General features: G+C 38.3%; 1 protein-coding gene across 3 annotated transcripts in view; it reads left to right on the top strand.

Annotated features, from left to right (window-relative positions):
• Znf81 (zinc finger protein 81) overlaps positions 1 to 21,086 on the top strand; it is a 112,762-nt gene extending 91,676 nt beyond the window's left edge. For all 3 annotated transcript variants that reach the window (XM_048796464.1, XM_048796466.1, XM_048796465.1), the window contains exon 5: positions 9,549 to 21,086. In XM_048796464.1, coding sequence (XP_048652421.1) covers positions 9,549 to 11,251 — 1,703 coding nt within the window. In that variant the 3' untranslated portion in view covers positions 11,252 to 21,086. The remainder of the gene's footprint in view (positions 1 to 9,548) is intronic.
• Positions 21,087 to 21,523: the final 437 nt, after the last annotated feature.

Here is a 21,523-nt window from a genome sequence, read left to right on the forward strand (position 1 = left end):
GAATTTTTTTTTTTTTTTTTTTTTGGTACTGGGGATTGAACTCAGGGGCACTCGACCACTAAGCCACATCTCCAGCCTTATTTTGTGTTTTACTTAGAGACAGGATCTCACTGAGTTGCTTAGTGCCTTGCTTTTGCTAAGGCTGGCTTTGAACTCATGATCCTCCTGCCTCAGCCTCCTGAGCAGCTGGCATTACAGGAGTGGCCACCACGCCTGGCTTCCAATGTGAAGTCTTAAGGAGCTGGCAGCAGTTAGTGCCATGGGCCAGTTTAAGAAAATGCTCAGTGGAAGTGTCTTTATCTGTAACCCTAAGGCTGGCAGCCATGGGTCTGAAAACATAGAATAGACACAGCTGGGCAGGGGTTATGGCTCAGCGGTAGTGCACTTGCCTAGCATGTGTGAGGCCCTGGGTTTGATTCTCAGCATCACATAAAAATAAATAAACAAAATAAGGTTTTGTGTTCAACTAAAACTAAAAAATAAATATTAAAAAAAGAAAAGAAACAGCTGCAGTGGCTGGTGTCTAGGTTTCTCATTGAGTGTCCTCAGTGCCTCAGGCAGGTGAGCAGCCCGCCCCTGCATAGAGCTACTCTCAGGCCTGAAGGCTCCTGTCAGCAGCCGCACATTCTTTCAGTTTATCCAGCTCCTGTTGGACTGTATGACAGGCAGGAAGTCCATGTCCTGGTGTAGAGCCCACTGTTGATGTCATGGTCTGTGAGATGAGTTCCTTGGCCATTCTCAGTTACCTGTGGTGTGCCATACGTGGCACTCAGCTGAGTTGCCTAGTGCCTCGCTTAAGTCCCTTAAGACTTGCCTTCTGATTGGCTCTTGCTGGAGAAGGTTTTCATCAAGTCTGTAACTCTGTCCACCCAAATCAATGTGTATTTGGTCCCTACTGATAATGGGAGAGAAAAAAAAGTATTCTATCTGCCATCACTGATGAGGGACATCAGTCACCTTGCTTGATATGCCCCTTGGTGGCATCCATCATTGTGGGTAGCACTGAGAGTGGGCAAGACAGTCCTGGCATGGAGCAGCAACATCAGACCTCCCTGTGGGAAGTCCCAGTGTGTCACAGCTGCCCACATCGTCTTCTGACCTGCGTGCTTTATTCTACGATGCAACCAAGTGGTGGGTTCTTCTGTTGGGGCTCCCTCTAGCCTTCTGATCTGTGCTGGTTGTGCAGCCTTGACTGGCACTTCTCTGCTGATGGGCCCCATAGCAAGAAGGGCAGCACACGTGGCACACAGTTGTCTTTCCAACAGCTGTAATGTTCTTCTGCCCCCTTCCATACTTGTGATCAAAATTCAATGGGAGGGCTGGGGTTGTGGCTCAGTGGCAGAGCACTTGCCTAGTATGTGTGAGGCACTGGGTTCGGTTCTCAGCACTGCATATAAATAAATTAGATAAAGGTCCATTGATAACAAATTTTTAAAAATTCATTGGGAGTCTTATGTCTCTGAATCTACTGTCATAAGCACCATCCAGTCATCCAGAATGACATGGACAGTAAATTCAACAGGTTTTGATATGTTTAGTATCATAATGGCTGTGCCTGTTTTACTGTTCGTTGGCCTCTTTAAAGCCCTCAGTATGAGTGTCAGTCCAGTCCCACACTGTCTATTATACAAATAATACAGGGGTCATAATAACTGAGCCAGGTGAGGGATAAAAGCCTTCCAATAATCCAATAGCCCCACAAATTCTTGTATTTGCTTTACTGTGTTGGGAAGTGGAAATGCCTGGACTTTATCTATTACAGCTTGAGGTCTAACCATTGTTTTACCCAACCCAAAAATTTCACTGATAAGCCAGGGCTCTGTACTTTGTCAGGGTTTATGGCCCATCCTCTCCCTTGCAAATGAGTCAGAAGCATGCATGCCACCTCAGTGGATGCTGAAAAAGATTCAGAAGAGAGAAGAATGCCATCAACACAATGAAACATTATTGTCTGTGGAGGTATAGACCAGGTTTCTAAGTCTTACACCACTGTACTCATATGGAGGGGGCTATGGAGATACCCTTGAAGTAATGACCTAAACGTCCATTGTCCACTATCAGCTTACCTACTGAAAGTAAAAGGGTCTTGACTTCAGAGGCTTTGTCTATGATAAAGGATGCATTAGCAAGATCTAATACACAATGATATGTTCCCAGCTGGGTACTGAGCTCTTGTAAAATGGTGGCTATATTGCAAAGGGTTGCATAAATTGGAGGCACCACCTTATTTAATTCCGTAACCCATAGTCTTATGTCACATTCCATCCTGCTTTTTTACAGGCCATACAGGGGAGGTAAAAGGATTGTGTTTGGGGCAAATTATATTAATTTAGCTAATTCATACATGGTTTCACTTATCTCTTGATGGCCTCCAGGGAGCTGATATTGTTTGGTGGCAACAATTTGGGGGGTGCAGGCGAAACAACAAGGAGGTATTTTATGTGCTCTCTTTTATTTATAGTTTTTTTTAAATTAATGCATTATAGATATACACAAAGTTGAAATTCACTGTGGTTTATTCATACATGTACATAGGATAGTTTGGTCAGTTTCATTCTTCTATTGCTCCCTTTTCCTGTCCCTCCTTCCTCTCCCATAACCCTCTTCCTCTGCTCTACTGATCTTTATTCTGTTTTTATAGGATCACCCTTCCCTCCTTATTTTGGTCTAGTTTCTACATATGAGAGAAAACATTCGACCTGTGACTACCTGGATCTGGCTTATGTAACTGAGCATGATGTTCTCCCATTCCGTCCATTTATTAGCAAATGTCATAATTTCATTCTTCTTTATGGCTAAGTTAAACTCCATTGGTTATGTGTATGTATGTATGTATATGTGTGTATACATATATGTACACACACATAAAATCACATTTTGTGTGTGTATATAATATAAATACATATATATTATATATACATACATACATACATAAAATCACATTTTCTTTATCCATTTGTCTGTTGATGGGCATCTTGGCTGGTTCCATAACTTGGCTATTGTGAATTGCATTAGCATGTCCTCTTAATATTGGCTTTATAGAAGCTGGGGTTGTAGCTCAGTGGTAGAGGGGTTGCCTAGCACATGTGAGGCAGTGGGTTCCATCTTCAGCACCACATAAAAATAAATAAATAAAATAAAGGTATTGTGTCTGTCTATAATTTTTAAAAAAACATAAACAAATTGGTGCAGCCAATATGGAAAGCAGTATGGAGATTTCTTGGAAAATTGGGAATGGAACCACCACTTGACCCAGTTATCCCACTCCTCAGCTTGTACCCAAAGGACTTAAAAACAGCATACTATGGGGCCACAGCCACATCAATATTTAAAGCAGCACAATTCACAATAGCTAAATTGTGAAACCAACCCAGATGCCCTTCAGTAGATGAGTGGGCTCTCCTTTCATTACATCTCCTAATAGGAGAGGTGTTCTCTCTTTTTGGAGTAGGAATCCATTCCACCTTTCTGATCACCTCCCCTTTTGCTTCCTTATTGAGAGGTAATAGCTGAAACCTCTTATCCTTCAGCAATTATATCCATAACTGTACCAGGGTGTCATTAGTCATTTATCTGTTTTCCCTTCATCTACACCTGCTGCTGTTAGGTCCACTCACATCTGTCTATTGGAGACTCAGAAAGGTCTTTCCGGTTTGGGCTGGGTTTTACAGACTACTGTTTTCTGCCATAAGCAGTTGTGTGGCTTGCTGGAGTGGCTGCACTACTAACAGGGATATAATATTGATACCAGGGCACCATAAATGTGTATAGAATAGCATCCCTCATCCCAGCAGTAAAGGTCATACTATCTTGTCCTGGGAAAGGCTGCACAGAAATAGCATGTTTCATTCTCAGTTCTGACAAATAGCTCTATAGTGCTTTCCATAAAGAGCCAGGTACCTCTGGGCATAGGAATGCCTTTTGTATTTGGTCTTGTATTGGGAATGGCAAGAAGCAGCCAAGCTAGTAACGACCCCACACCTTCATCAGCATCAGTGGTGTGAAACCACTAATATAAAGCATGGGGGACAGTTACCAAAGGCATTTCATAAAGTTCTATACCATTCAACATTATCCCATCTGTTCCAGTGTCCCACAAGTGGAGCAGTCATGCAGGTACACTTTCTTTTATTTTCTGCCTGAACTTGGACCCCAGTTCCATTGGCTTCATGGGTTATACAGTCTATGGTGGTATGTAAATATCTCTCTGTGGCGAGGAGCAGATCTGGGTCCACCACTTCAGGATGTTTCTGCTGGGTCTTTAACTTTTGGACCATTACCAGTTTAGCTTCCATTATATCTTCATCTTCCACCTCAACTTCTGAGTTACTGGAACTAGTGGACTTCCTGAGTGGATTCCACATATGGGTGTCCCAGTTTTACTAGTCACCAATGCCCTATTATGGGGTCTGGGCCCATGATGCCTGTTCAGTTTAGCATAATAGCATGATCTACAGACACTTATCTGCAAGTTCTAAGTGCCACTCTAGCACATTCTTGCTGTCAACCTGTCCTAACCTAGCTACTTTTTCTAGTTTTAACTATTCTTGTACTCTGCAGAGCTGAGCCTGAGTGGCTAGCTCCTGTTCTGGGGCTAACTTTAATGCACCCGATAGGAGCCTTGCCACCACTACAGTGGCATTATTTATTTCCTTTCACTTTCCTACAACTACTTTGGATGCTGCTTCCAACATTTTCAGCACCCTTCTTTTCATTTTCAGAGTATCTCCATACCCACCCAGTGGTCCAGACCCCTCTAATAGGAAGCCACCTAAATCCAGGTGGCCAGCCCAGGATATGCCCCGCAGACTGTCTGCCCTTTCCCAATTCCAGAGTCAACTCAACATGTTCCCCTTTGGGGTCCTGCCAACTATGCCAGTTGTTCCACCCCGGGGCTGGAAATTCCCTAGTACTGTTTACCAATTCCGAAGGAAGAACTTGGAGAACTCAAGAGAGAAGTTTTGGACATTGTATTTCTTACTCCTCAGTGGCAGTGGGCTGGGATACAGTGGAGGGCCACACTGTGCCTACAAGCAGGGGGAATAGATAGGCTAGGTTTCGAGCTTTCCTAGGCACAGATTAGTATTTAACGCAACACTTACTGATTTGTCTTCTACTTGTTCAAGCAGCTATGTGTAATTTTGGGGTAAAAAATGGCAAGAAGATTTAAAAATTTATATGGATATGCAAAAGATCTAGAATACCCAACAGAGCCTTGAGAATGAAGAAAAAGTATGGAAGATAGACAATATCTAATGTTAAGATTTACTTAAAAAGAAAAAGATTTACTGTAAAGCAACAATAATCCAGGCCATATGGTATTGGTATAAGGATAGACAGATATGTAAAGAGATCGGAAGAAAGTCTAAAATTAGACCCAAACATATACAACTGATTTTTGACAGAGCTGCCAATGCATTTCAAAGGAAGAAATGAAAGTCTTTTCAGTAAATTGTGCCGGAACAAATGGATATCAGTATTAATGGAAAAAATAATACTTTGATCCATGGCTCATACCATATACAACAATTCAAGTTCTAGTATTACTGAATTGTTTTTTATTGGACCAACCCATCTAACTGATAATAACTGTTAACTATAGAAAATATTTTAAAACAAACTACTGAAGACACTGGGAAGTTATCAAAAGAATATTTTTCTCACCTATTGTATATGGATGTAGTAGTTTGGGATTGTGTCCTAAATATTATCAATGTTATTTTATAATAAAGTAAAGCTTTATTCTTTTATATTATTCTGAGGAGATTTTTTTCCCCCACAGAAGAAGAAATATTTGTTTGTTTGTTTATTTATTTTTGTGCCAGGGATTGAACTCAGGGGCGCTTACCCACCAAGCCACATTCCCAGCCCCCTCATTTATATTTTATCAGAGACAGGGTCTTACTGAGTTGCTTAGGCTCTTGCTAAGTTGCTGAGGCTGTGTTTGAACCCATGATCCTCCTGCCTGAGCCCCCCGAGTTGCTGGGATTACAGGCATGCGCCACTGTGCCTAGCTTATTTATTTACTTTTATATGGTGCTGAGGATTGAGCCCAGTGCCTCACATGTGCTAGGCAAGCATTCTGCCACTGAACTACAACCTGAACCCAGTGTTAATGTTCTTATCATAACAGACAATTAACTAGGCTACACTCAACCTGGAAATGTTGTCTCATGGAATGTGGGTAGCAACTCAGCTTTTAGTTCAGCAGCTTTTAGTTTGCCCCACCATGCAGATTGGAGTGGTCAGCCAGAGACACATGCAAAGTGTACACAGAGAATTTGGCATTCGTTTTCTTTTTGTTCTTTCTTTTGAGGTTGCCCTCTTAATCTGTAGTGGCCCTGGGCACCCCAGCCTTCCTCCCCTGGTTCCTCTGGCAACAGGATGACAAGATTTTATGGGAATTTGAACTGGTTCACATTGCTGCTAAAAGTGCAGCTACTTTGAACATAAACCAGAAGAAGAGGGAACTCTGTGCTGATAACTTCATGTATCTTTGGACCCCCCCCCCCAAAGTCTTCTTGCTTTTGATATTTGTTTGTTGGTTGGTTTTGTTTTTATAGAAAATATGTTTAATGAACACAGAGGTATCTTTCTTAAGGAACTTACTTCTCCATACTAGAATCTTATGACTGATTCTTGTACATTGTATTCTGAGACTTTACTAAATTTGCTTATTAATTCTAGTAGGTCTTTTGGCAAATAACCAAAATTTCCTATGTACATTATCTTGTCTTCCTATCATTATCTTATTAATATATAAGCCCTTTATTTTTATTTTATTTCCAGTCTAAAGGCAATAACTTTTAGTCTTTCACCATTAAGTATATCTGTGGTTTTTCTTAGATGGCCTTTATTAATTTGTGACAATTTCTATCTACTTCTAGTTCAAAGAAAATCTTTAACATGAATGGATGTTGAATTTCCAAATGCTACTTCTACATATGTTGAGGTGAACTTTTATTTCCACTAATGTGGTAAATCTCATTGATTTTTTTCAGGTGTTAAACTAACTGTGTATTCCTGGAATAAAAATTACTTGATTTTGGCATATTATCATCTTTATGTATGCCTTTATTGAATTAGCAGTATTTGGTAAAGATCTTAATCTCCATGTTTATGAGACATTGGTGTTTAGATTTGGGGGAAATTTCCCTTATAATATCTTTGATTTTGATATTGTTAATGGTAGTCTCATAAGATAAGTTGGTACATTTCATGCTTGCTCTGTTTTCTGAAAGATTTTGTTTGAAATTGCTATACTTGGTAGATTTTTTTCATTGTTTACTCCTCTTGTTGTGATTTTATGTGAGAATGCCTTAAATCTTATATTTTTCCTTAAATATGTGATAGAATTCACCAATGGACTCATCTGGATTATTTGAAAATTTCTTTGTGGGGCTATCATTAATTTTTAATTCAGTTTCTTTTTTATAGGGATACTCAGATTTTCTACTTCTTTTTTGTTTTAACAAGTTACTCTTCCAAAGAATTTATGCATTTCAACTAAGTTGTAAATTTAGGGCATTATCTTTTTTCAGAATACACTTTTATTCTAATTTTAATATCAGTTATATCTTTAGTGATGCTTCCTCTTTCTCTACAGTTGATAAATTTTTACAGTCATATATTAGAAACCTAATTTTTATGCACTTAATAATATAATCTCTAAATATATAGAGCAAACATTGATAGTACTATCAACTAGAAAATTGCACAATCACTTTTAGAGATTTTAGCGTTTCTATTTCTATAACTGTTGGAACAAGTAGACAAAAGAATCTGGCCAGGCACTGTGATGCACATCTGTAATCCCAGTGAGTTGGGAAGCTAAGGCAGGAGGATCACAAATTAAAGGCCAGCCTCAGCAACTTAGTGAAGACCTCAGCAACTTAGAAAGACCCTGTCTTAAAATAAAAAATAATCTGCAAAGAGGTTGAAGATTTGAACATGAAAATCCCTATCATATTATGTTGGTTACTATATCCAACAACTATAGAATACACATTTATTTTCAAAGGTACATGGCATACTCACCAAAATAGACTATTTGGAGACATAAAGCTAGTTATAACAAATTTCAAAGGATTGAAATTACATACTACTGTGTTCTTCAAGTACTGTTGAATTAAAAATATGAACAGAAAGACAAGTAGAAAGTCTATGAATGTTTAGAAAGTAAGAAACAGCTATCTCAATAGTGTGTAAGTCAAAGAAGAAATTACAAATGAATAAGAAAATGTTTTGAGCAGAATGAAAATATGACACATCAAAACTCATGAGAGCTAAGTGAAATAATCCAATCCCCAAAAAACCAAACACCAAATGTTCTCTTTGATATGTGGATGCTGACTCACAATAGATTGAGGGGGTGCCGATAAGAACATAAAAATAAATAATTTATTTCACACTTATAGGAAATCTCATTGCTCATATTTATTCAGGAATCCAGGCTCCTTGTAGTACATTAATCTACCTTTTTCTATCTTTTCTTCTTCTTGTTTATGTTTTGAAATCTGTGTGTTTGAATCTGTGTTGCTGAGGTATCCAGGTTTTAGCAAGCAAGAAGGTAGAAGCAGATGTGGAGAAAATTTGCCTACCATCTCAATGCTCTAGTTTGCAATTGGCACCCATCATTTCTCCCACATTCCATTCATGAGAGCACTGTCACATAGCCATACCAATTTTCAAGGGAGGCTGAGAAATGTTAAGTGACTGGGCAGCCATTTTCTTGACTACTATTCTGTTATTGCCAAAGATGAGGAAACACTCTACTGGGCAACTTTCAGTCTTTATCACAGATAGCCTAACCTCTCTACAAATACACACACACACACACACACACACACAATATATATATATATGTATATAACATAAGTCCAAGAAAACAGTTTCACCTGCATAGAAAATAGGAGTGTAGATAATCATTTTGTTTGTATTGATTATAATGGTAATGAACATAATATTTTTCCTGTGGACATCAGTAAGTTCTTTTCTATCATATTAATTTGTGTTTTTTGCTGATAATAGCAAGATATAGTATTGAGACTAGTGAGGATTTATAATTGCAAGCTAATGAAGACTAAGACTCTGATTCACCTTCTCTCTGCATAGTCTCTCCACAGATATTTTCCCTTAAAGTCCTTGTCTTATAAATCTTCTGTCCATCCTATTTGATAGCCAAGCTTCCTACCAAAATAGGGTTAGACTGCTTAGATTGAACTTGAATCTCCAATATTTAAGAGCAGTGTTTTACTGCAAATTATATGACCATTATGTGCTTCATTTCTATTATCTATAAAAGGTGAATGATAATGGTCAATACCTTATAGAGTGTTTTAAAGGATTAAATGTATTTGTATGTATGTATTAGAATAGGACCTGGAATATTGTGTCACATAAGAAGTTGGTATATAATAATTGCTATATATGTATTTCATGGTATCATCATCATATTCCCATGGGTTTAATTTGGATAAGATTGTGTGTATCCTTTAATCTTCTGCTATCTATTCTTCATGTCACTTTTCATTTTTCTTTGTCTTTAGGTGGGAAGTTTGGAATTAAGAACTCAAAAAAAAGTACTTCTGCAAAAACTACATTTCATAGTGAAATAGAGGATAAAGATACAAGAGATGATTCACTGTATTCCGTTTTAGAAGAACTGTGGCAAGATGCTGAACAGATAAAAATATGCCAGGAAAAACAGAACAGCTCTTTGAATCACACTGATTTTATCAATAAGAAAATATTGAACACAGAATGGGATTATGAATATACAGACATTGGAAGTTGTGTATATCCAAGCCCAAATCTCATTCCTTCACAGAAAAGACCCCATAAACATGACTCATTTGAAAAACGTTTTAGGCATAATATGGACTTACATATTCATAATAAAAACAATACAACAAAGAACTTTGATAAAATTGTTAGTCATGGTCAAGTTTTCACCCAGAACACTTCCTTTACTAACCATGAAAATTCACATATGGGAGTGAAGTTCTGCGAAAGTGATCAGTGTGAAAAAGTCCTCAAACATGCACTCAGTCAAAATCTGAAATTTCCTGTTGGGGAGAAAGCAAGCACATGTGCTGAATTTGGAAAGATCTTCACCCAAAAGTCGTATCTCTTTGCACCTCCAAAAATTCATACTGTGGAAAAACCTCATGAACTTAACAAATGTGTAAATGCATTTACACAGAAGCCACTACTCAGTATATATCTGAGAGTTCATAGAAATGAAAAACTATACATATGTTCTCAATGTGGAAAGGCTTTCCTCCAGAATTCAGAATTAATGATGCATGAGAAAAGTCATACTAGAGAGAAACCCTATAAATGCACTGAATGTGGAAAGTCATTTTTCCAGCTGTCATCTCTACTCAGGCATCAAACAACTCATACTGGAGAAAAACTCTATGAATGCAGTGAATGTGGGAAAGGCTTTTCCCTGAACTCAGCACTCAATATACATCAGAAAATCCATACTGGAGAGAGACATCACAAATGTAGTGAGTGTGGAAAAGCCTTCACCCAGAAGTCAACACTCAGGATGCATCAGAGAATTCACACAGGAGAGAGATCCTATATATGCACTGAATGTGGACAGGCTTTCATCCAGAAGGCCCACTTGATTGCACATCAAAGAATTCATACCGGAGAGAAGCCTTATGAATGCAGTGATTGTGGGAAATCTTTTCCTTCTAAGTCCCAACTCCAGATGCATAAGCGAATTCACACAGGAGAAAAACCCTATATATGCAATGAATGTGGGAAGGCCTTCACCAACAGGTCAAATCTCAATACTCACCAGAAGTCTCATACTGGAGAGAAGTCTTATATATGTGCTGAATGCGGGAAGGCCTTCACTGACAGGTCAAATTTCAATAAACACCAGACCATTCATACAGGAGAAAAACCCTATGTTTGTGCTGATTGTGGACGAGCCTTCATCCAGAAGTCAGAGTTAATTACACATCAGAGAATTCATACTACAGAGAAGCCTTATAAATGTCCTGACTGTGAGAAATCCTTCTCCAAGAAACCACATCTCAAAGTACATCAGCGAATTCACACGGGAGAGAAACCGTACATATGTGCAGAGTGTGGGAAGGCCTTCACTGACAGGTCAAATTTCAATAAACATCAGACAATTCATACTGGAGATAAACCCTATAAATGCAATGACTGTGGAAAGGGCTTCACCCAGAAATCCGTTCTTAGTATGCATCGCAATATTCATACATGAAATAACCCTGTTTCTTAAAAATGAGAGAGCCTTACCGTAGAAGTCAGGTCTACTCATGTATTATAAAATTCATCTAAGACAGACCTTGTATGAGTACACTGTATTAAAAAAAGCATTCATCAGGCTATCTCACCTGAGATGAAAAAAAAAATTAGAAGAGACCCTATAAGAATACATTGAAGAAAGGGGAATTTGGGGGCTGGGGTTGTGACTCAGTGACACAGCGCTTGCCTAGCATGTGTGAGGCGCAGGGTTTGATCCTCAGCACCACATACAAATAAACAAAATAAAGGTCCATTGACAACTAAAAGATATTTAAAAAGGGTGGGGGGTGAATTTAACATTTACACAGCCTCACAAAATACAATAGAATTAACATTGAGAATGCTATCAGTTTGGTACATTAGGAAAATCCTTCCTATAGAAAGTATCATGAGGCAAATTATTACCAAATGCTTTATAGGTTGGAGGATGCAAATTTATAGAAATGACAGTCATGTTTTCTATGTTATAGTAAGCAGTTTAACAAGAAAATAATGTATTCGTTGTGCAGACCTCTTCAGTTCTTTTCGCTGTTTGTGGTAAAATATTGCATAACATATTGCATAATTGAATTGAAATTCTTTTTTAAAATTTAGAATGTTTATCAAATGTTTGTTATTGAACATATCTATCAGATGAATTCATAAGTTTAAAGTTATTTTGGCTTTTTATATACGCACATCTGCAGATATAATTTTATATGAACATATACTGTTTTCATACTGTTTTCCATGACATAGTATTCTTCTTTCATTGTATACAATGCAAAATAGCCACAGATTCCTCCCATCCATTTATGCATGGCCCCTTTTGCAATGGTACCTTGTTGTTTCTCTTATTAAGTATGTTATAGCTTGGATATGAAGTATCCCCTAAAAGCCCCTGTGTTAACTGCAAGAATGTTCAGAGGTGAAATGATTAGATTATCAGAGCTATAACCTGACCAGCCCATCCTAGTTTGAATGGACTAACTGGGTGATAGCTGTATGTAGGTAGGGCATGGCTCAAAGAGGTGGGTCACTGGGGGTATGACCTGGAAAGTTCGTCTTCCCTGCAGCCCCTTCCCCCCTTTCTCTCTGCTTCCTGGTCACTATGAGCTGATAGCTTTCCTCCAGGGCACTCTTTAGTCATTATGCTACACCTCACCACAGGCCCAGAGTGATGGAAGTGGCTGACCACGGACAGAACCTTGGAAACCATGAGCCGGAAGTAAACTTTTCCTCCTTTAGATTGGTTTTGTCAGGTATTTTGTTTATAGCAACAAAAAGCTAACACAGAGTACTTCTTATCTGCCGTTGCTCCTTGACTTTCAACTTGGCCATGTGATTTGCTTTGGCCAATGGACATTAGCAAAGAGATTCAAGAAGAGGCTGGAGAAGTGTGAAAGCCTGCCTTGAGGCTTACCCTTTTGTGCTGCTCTTTGGAATCCTGAGATCTCAATGTTAAGAAGCACAGATGCCCTACTGTGGGATGAGAAGCCACATAGAACAGAGGTGAGCCAGCTTAGCTGATGCCCCATAGATCAATTTACCTATGGGCTTGGGAATGAGTCCATCCTAAGTCTATGTCCCCAGCCAAACCAGCCCAGCCCAAAATTGCCATGTCAGTTATACCAGCCAACCTGCAGAATTCTGAGTTAAATAAGTGATCATTGTTTTAGGCAGCTATATTTTGGGGTAGTTTGTTGCATATCAAATTCTAAATAATACTTAAAAGTATATGCGTGTGAATTGTATTATACCCAAATATAATATGGCATTGGCTTTGGGCCTGAGAAGCTAATAGAGACTGGAGAATAATGAGGAAATCTGTTTGCAAAATCTGGGAAAATGACAACCTATTAGAAAGGAAAAAATAGCAAATCATCACCATGCTCTGTGGGACTATAGAGAAGGTACCAAATGAACTTGTGGATCTGACTAAGAGATTTGCCATGGAATATGGTTGTCAGTTTGCTGCTTTTAACCACATATGATAAGGTACAGAATGAGAGAAATGAATTAAAGAAATACTTGTTCCCCTGGCAAGCAGCAGTTTTGGGAAATAACTTTAGCTCTTTAGCCATGAAAATATTCTCAAGATACAAAATGGCTGTAGGGTAAATATCAAGTCATGGGTATGTCTGTAAAACCCTTTATTACAATGTTTGAAATATTATATTTTATTGGTGCTTGGAAAACCCTCTCAGTGAAATAATGGGTGTCTAAAAATCTTGGTGACATGATTCCACAGTAGCCTGACACTGCTCTAAGTAGAAAGAGGCTTCTCAAAAAAGAATTGTTGATGTGGCATTTGGGGCATAGAGTTGACCTGAACATATTCATAGGAAACTCATAGTTTTTAATTGAGTTTTACCTGTGGAACTACCTCCATACTGGCCTTAAAGGAACTAAAACAATTAAAAATGAAAAATGGCCTCTGGAAATTCCTCCCTAACTTCTGTGAACTGGATGCAAGACAACAATGTTACTCAGCTACAAGTATGGACCATTTCTTATGGGAACTGAAGGATGTCTCAGAGGAAAGGCCCAAGAACAGTGTATTAAAATGGACTGGAAAGCCATTTCCAGGAAAAACTTGCCCTAATCAAAAAACACTATCTGCCCCTGGAGCAAGGGGACCTGACATTTTCTCTGCGGTATTTCAGAATTGTTATGGAACAGTGACTGACACATGCCTCTTACTGCTCTCCTGGCTGAATGGGAGTACCTATTGCAGTTAGTCTCTTTCTCCCCATATATATCTTAAGTGTGTGTTTGAGAGAGGCATGTCAAATAACTTGTCATTTAGCTCACAGGATCAAGAAACTGTATTCAAAGAGCCTCGGCCACATGTGAACCTGGTATAGAAGACTTGGAATCCTGGATTTAAACCTGATACCATGATTTGGGATGGGATATTTAGAGATCCTGGAATGGGAGTGATCATGTTTTGCATGGGGTGATAATGTGAATAATTTGTCATCAGAACATACACTGTGTTAGAAAAATGTTACATGTTTCCTATCTCTATGTGTGTGTCCTTTTCAGCTTTTATTTCTCTTTGCATTTCATTTGGAATAACTTACGTTAATCTATCTTCAAGAACACTGATTTCCCAAGATCCTGGCTCTGTCAGGTCTACTGATGAACCTGTTGAAAGCATTTTTTCAGTTATGTTTTATTTTTTATATTTACTATTTCCATTTGACTTTTATATCATTTATATTTCTGCAAAACTTCCCCAATTGTTCATTCACATTGTTCCCATTTTCCACTATTTCCTTAGTTTGGACTACTGTAACAAAGTACTATAGACTGGATGGCTTATAAACAACAGAAAATTATTTTTCACAGTTCTGGAGGCTAGAAGTCTGAGATCAGGTACCAATATGATCAGGTTCTGGTGAGGACCTTTTTTTGGATTGTAGACTACCAGGTTCTCATTGTATCCTTACTTGGCTTCTGATTTTCATATCCTCACTAGAAAGCTCTCTGGGGTCCTTTATATAAGGGCATGAATCCCATTTGTGAGGCCTCCATCCTCATGACCTACCTACCTCTCAATGGCCCCACCTCCTGATACCATCTCATTGGGGATAAGGATTTCAGTATACAAATTTTGTGGGAACACAGACATCCAGTCTATAATACCCTTTAATATATTTAGCCAAATTTATTTTAAGTTCTCTGCCTGATAGTTCCAGTAAGTCAGCCAAGCGAGTTCCGGTCTTTTGACAGTGGGTTCCTTTCTATTGCTGTTTTGCATCTACAAGTTTTAGCTGAAAGTTGGATGTTGTATATAGGGCAATGTAAACTGAAATGAAAAGTATTTATTCCTGGAAATAGACATGGCTGCTCTTCTAATAGATAGGCATTAGCATGGTGGCATTGAGTTGATCCAGTCAGTGGTCAGGTAGGGTTTTGGTTTTGTTGTTGCTATTGTGAATTTTAGTGTAACATAGACTTCAAATTCCTGTAATGTTACCTTGTGTTTGAAGTAGACACTGGTTTTCCAGAGAATTTTTCCCAATGTTCCTGGACTGTACTTGCCTTTAGGCCTTTCCTGGGTTTCTGCATCTCAGTGATAGTCTCTCTATATTCTTGTATCTCTCTCTTAGTAGTTGATTTCTGGTTTTTTGTTTGTTTGTTTGGAACTGGGGATTGAACCCAGGGGCACTTTACCCTTGAGGTATATCCCCAGCCCTTTTAATTGGGGGTGGGGGGCAGAAAGTGTCTCTCTGTTGCCTGGGCTAGCTTTAAACTTATGATCCTCCTGCCTCAGCCTCCCAAATTACTGGAATTACAGGCATGCATCACTGTGCCCACTTAGACTGCTGCTGTTACTCGGTTCTTGCTAACTTGGTATGGGACACAGAAGTTGTCCTGTGTCCCTGGGTCTTAACATTTTTTTTTCCCAGTGATCCTGCCCCTCTTCCACTGGTAAGAGGTATTTTATTGTCTGGCCCAAGATAGTTTCCTCCCATTCCATCATGGGTAGATTTTTTTTTTCTTTTCCTTTCCTCTAGTCACAGTGGATCTTCACCTGTATCCTGAGAGTGACAGGGTTTGCTGCACTGCACTAAATGGCTTAAGGTTTTTGTTTGATAGAATAGGGTCCCTTGGGATTTTGTATCATTTTTGTATCAGCACCCATCCCCCCTAGTGGCATACCCCATGGAAGGATGCCTTCTCTACTTTCCCACTCTACTACTAGTGTTTCTTATGAGCACCCAGTGGAGGTCTGTGGTGAAGAGCCTGCAGGTGGAAGCCAACAGCCCTTAGGTCTACAGCTCTCAGGGGTTCTATATTCTCACTATCCCACTCTCAGCCTTTAACAGTTTATTAGAATTGTCCATTTCTTTGGATAATGGAACATTAGCAAATATGACACAAGAACTCATAAGAAGTGTTTGCACATTGAAGTTTGCCCACTCTTGCTGCTCTTTGGAATCCTAAGCCCATGTGTGAAAAGGCAGGGACTATGAAGTTGGAAAATGACAGACCACTTGGAGCAGTGATGGAGCAGATATGATTCATCCCAACTGAGGCAGCTCGACCAACCAGATTTTCAACTACCAAATATGTAAATGAAGACATCCCAGCCAGGTATCTCTGATCAAGGTAACTATGGTTAGCAGTCTCTGAGCTGATCCTGAATGATCCCTCACTCGTGGTATTCATACTCTTGTATAATTCTCTCTCCTTGATTTGGGCTAGATTTAATGACTTGGTTCTAGAATAAGGCGGAGGTAATGGATGTCACTTCCAAGATTAGGTTACAAAAAGACTGTGGCTTCTGTTTTGGGTGCTCCTTTAATCTCTCAGATGGCTCATCCTAGGGGAAGACAGCTGCCATCTCATTAAGTAGCCCTTTACAAAGGCCCATGTGAGTGAATTTGAGAGGATATCCTTCCCCAGTGTTGCCTTCAGGTGGGACCTTCAAGCCCGATAGCTTTACTAACCTCATGAGAAATCTTCAGCCACAGGCATACTTCTGAGCCATACCTGAAGGGGACCCACAGAAATTGTGAGTTAATAAATGTTGTTTTAAGCTGATAAATGTTAGGGTGATTTGTTACATAGTCATAGATTAGTAATATATTGGCCCAGACAAGGAAGGCTCTGCCATCTATTCTACCCATCCCAGACAACTAACAGAATAATGGATTACAATGTTTATTTTAAGTCTCTAAGTTTGTGTGGCTTGTTACCTAGAAAAAAACCTAGCTGATAAATTTACTATTCAGTGAATTTTATCCTCCACTATTCTTCCCCAACAGATAACCAATACTAATCAACTACTATGAACACTTCCATGTTTTAGTCTTGCTAATAAACCTGTATAGATGTACATATGTGAGTGTGCTTATAATTGTATAGAAACTATATAAGGATTGCTTTCTTCTTTAATGCATACTACTATCTCTGAATCTTGCTTTATTACTCAACAACTCTCTTTTGAATGGTTGCATGATAGTTTGTGGGGTGGATATGCAAGAATCTATGCCATTATTTGCATATTAAAATTTCTTCAAATTTTTGTCATTAGGAAAATGTTACTAAGAATATTAAGGAGTTGGGCTGGGGATGTAGCACAGTGGTAGAGCACTTGACTATCATATTTGAGACCCTGGTTCTGATCCACCACACACACACACACACACACACACACACGTGTGAAGAAATAGCTTGCCTAGGCTCATGCCAGAGTTATCAGTCCTTGCTTTACCAATTTTTAGCTGTGTAACCTCGGACAGGTTAGTTAACTTCTCTTTCCTGATTTTTTCAGCTATAAAGATGTTCACACTAGTTACCTATCTTAGATTTCACTACGAAGTATACTCTTTTCCTGGGACTGCTTTACAAAGTACCAGGAAAAGAGTGGCCTAAACCAACAGAACTTTATTATACACAGTTCTGGAGGTTAGAAGTCCAAAATCAAGGTGTCATCAGGGCCCTGTTGTAACCTATGAAAATGGTAGGGAAGGGACTATTCTATGCCTCTTTTCTAACTGCTGGTTGTTTTGTGTGTTACTTTGCTTGTGGATACATCAGTCCATTGATATGGCTGATTTCTCCCTGAGGTCTTCATGCATCTGTCTCTGTGTCTAAATTTTCCTTTTTTTGTAAGAATACCAGTATATCAGATTAGTTCCTACCCTAATAACTTCTTTTTAATCTGATAGCCTCTGTAAAGACAATTTCCAAATAAGGTTATGTTCTGAGGTACTGGGGGTTATGATTTCCACATATCTTTTTAGGAGGACACAATTCAACTCATATCAAGAAGTTAATGGATTTATTTGTGTAAGGCACTTAGAACTTTGTATGGAAAGAGGTTCTTAATGACTATTAGATACATCTCCTTTACTGTACTTGCTTAGGTCTCCATACGACTTCCTGTGCTTGGGAAAGCAGTGGGATTTGAGAATGTCTATGACATTTAAATCTCATCCAACTACCTGAAGAGAAATGTGGTATAAAAAGCAAAACGCAAGCCTCAGAATAAGGCTTATATGATCAACATTTGAGGAATAGGCCAAGATGGATCCATCTGTAGTAGATAATGAGAAGGAGCACCCAGAGAGGTCAAAACATGCCAAGTGAGAAAGGAGCTCACAGAAGAGTGTTTCCAAGATATGTTTCAATGGAGGGTATGTCCAGAATGGAGGTCAGGTTATATGAGAGTGGAAAACTGCTGATTTTGTAACAGATACGCCATTGTTGACTTGGATGAGTGCTATTTTGGAAATGAATTTAAGGAAAGCAATTGAGGAAACCTGAAGGAATTTCTGAATTCATCATAAAGTGACTTCTGGTAGAAAAAATACTAGGTCATTGGGCTGGATTGCTCTGTGTTGTCTGGGTTAAACTGAGAAATGAGGATTGGCAAGAAGTAGAATTTATATGAGACTTGGGAGGACAAAAGGAAGGAGCAACTTCCCCTCTAAAAGTCTTTGAAATTATATACACTGAAGGACAGATGCAGAGGTATCCAGCAAGTTTTCTTTTTTCCTCACTCTTCCACTCTATATCCAGCCCTTCTTTCCATCTCAATGCTGCTGACAGTGGCCCCAGGCCCACCACCTTCTTGGGTGCAGACCCACAAAGGGAACAGCTTCTTGTAGATTTTATCACTTCCCATTCACAGTCCCACTTCAGTAATTAGATGTTCTAGCTCCTCAGATATTCCTGAAAGCTCTGATTATCCCACCCATTCCAATGGTTTCTAGAACCTTCCAGCCCCCCTCTTATCTTTTTTAAAAAAAATTTTTAATTGTCAATGAACCTTTATTTTATTTATATGTGGTGCTGAGGATTGAACCCAGGGCCTCACACATGCTAAGCGAGCGTTCTACTACTGAGCCACAACCCCAGCCCCCTCTTCTTAGCTTTATACTCCCGGATACTCCTATAAATTGTGCATGGCCTAATTAATATTTTAAAATTCCTTATTCCACAACAGGGATATAGCTCAGTGGCAAAGTGCTTCCCTAACATGGTTGAGGCCCTGGGTTCAATCCTTGGCACCACCAAAAATGAAAAAAACCCTTATTCCATAATATTCATATTGATTATGCTTTCCCAATTGATAGTTACACTTTCTTTTCATGAGAACTTGAACTTGATAAGTGTTGTTCTAAAAGTGAGTGATGCCAGTGAGAAGTCTTACACAAACTTGCTCTTTTTTTCCTTGTACATTATATGATGTGCCTTTCTGCCATATGATATTTTTTTTAATTTTTGAAGTTCTTTTTTTAAATATTTTTTAGTTGTTGATGGACCTTTTTTTTATTTATATGTGGTGCTGAGAATTGAACTCAGTATCTCACACATGCTAGGCAAGTACTCTACCACCGAGCTACAACCCCAGCCCTGAAATTAAGTTTTATGGAAGCACGTATCTTGGTCCTGATTTATTTTTTGCACTAAGGATTTAACCCAGAGGCACATTACTGCTGAGCTACATTCCTAGTCATTTTTAGTTTTCGTTTTGAGGCAGGGTCTTGCTAAATTGCTGATGCTGGCCTCAAACCTGTAATCCTCCTGCCTCAGCCTCCAAAGTCACTGGGAATACAAGCGTGCACCGCCACACCCGTAAATCCTGATCTTTTGTATTAATTTTACCTGGGTTATAGTAAGCCATTATGGTTATTAATTTCATGAAAGTTTTATTTTGCATAACTTTTTATCTGATCCAGTTTTTTCTCTTAAAGGGATGTCAATTATGTAAGATAGCTTTGACATCTTCTACATTTATTTTGTACCACTCCATGTTCATTTCATATCATTATTCTTCTTGGATTAGTGTGATTGACTCTAGCCTCCTATTAGAAGATAATTCTGTATGAAGTTATTAATGTTTATACTTTAACAACCAATTTGTTCAGATTTATTTACATTTCAAGATAGTGGAGATAGAGAATGTCTCTTTTCTTTCTAGAGACATTCCCAGAGTAGATTTGGTAACGTTCCAGGGTAGTAAAAATAATGTCTCTATTTGAAGAAGAGGATGGGCAATAAAACAATATTAATAGCATTTTCGTTCACATTTTAATCATGTACATTTTCAATCATGTAGAAATATTAAAATAACTGTATAATAAACATCCATATAACTTTCATCTAGGTTTAACAATGTATATATAAAATTTTCCTGAAATATCAATAGTAAGTTGTAGACATTGTAACATTATACCCCTAAATAATTGAGCATCCATGTCCTAAAAATAATAATGTTCTCCCCAAAACTGGAATATCATATCAATCTAATTTGATAATGTCTCATGTCCAATTCATTTTCAGTTTTTTTCCATTGTCTCTGAAATATATTTTACAGCTTCATTGTGGTTTAATTAGCATATACTAAATGGCACTTGCTTAAAGTATACAATTTGATGAGTTTTGATGTGTGCACCTTTCATCACTACAATAAAAATGAATATATCCACTCCCGCAACAAGTTTCTTATGCCTTTTTGTCATCTAGTCCTTCTTTCTCTATTACCTTTTCCCCATCCATAGGCAACCATTGATCTATTTTCTGTCATTATAGACTAGTTTGCATTTTCTGTAATTTTATATAAATAAAATTATATGGTAAGCACTCTTGTTTGACTTTGTTCAGCAAGATAATTATTTTGAGATTCATTTGTGTTGTTATTTGTATCCTTATTCATTGCTTTTTATTGCTAAATGGTATTACATTGTATGTATGTACCAAAGTTTGTTTATCCATTTATGTATTGGTGGCAATTGGTTATCTTGTTTCTAACTATTACAAATAAAATTAATATGAACATTTTCATACAAGTCTGTTTGGCTATCATTTTCATTTATGTTGCATAAATGCCTAGGTGTGGATGGCTTGGTCATGTGGTGGGTATATAGTTAATGATTTGAGAAATTGCAAACTGTTTTCCAAAGTACCATTTTATATTTCTTTTTTTAATAGTTTTTTTAGTTGTTGATAGACCTTTATTTATTTATTTTTTATTATATGTGGTGCTGAGAACTGAATCCAGTGCTTCACACATGCCAGGCAATGGCGCTACTGCTGAGCCCCAGCCCCAGCCCCCCATTTTATATTTAAACACAAAACTGTTTCAGTGGTGTGTATCTTTGCCCTCATTGGATAAAATTATTATTATTTTGTTTTTGTTGTTGTTATTATTTTAGCCATTGTAGTGGAACTGTAGTGTTGTCCAACTTTGGTCTTAATTTATACTTCTCTAATAACTAATGTTATT

The sequence above is a fragment of the Marmota marmota genome, unplaced genomic scaffold (genome assembly GCF_001458135.2).
Source record: "Marmota marmota marmota unplaced genomic scaffold, marMar, whole genome shotgun sequence".
Lineage (NCBI taxonomy): Eukaryota > Metazoa > Chordata > Mammalia > Rodentia > Sciuridae > Marmota > Marmota marmota.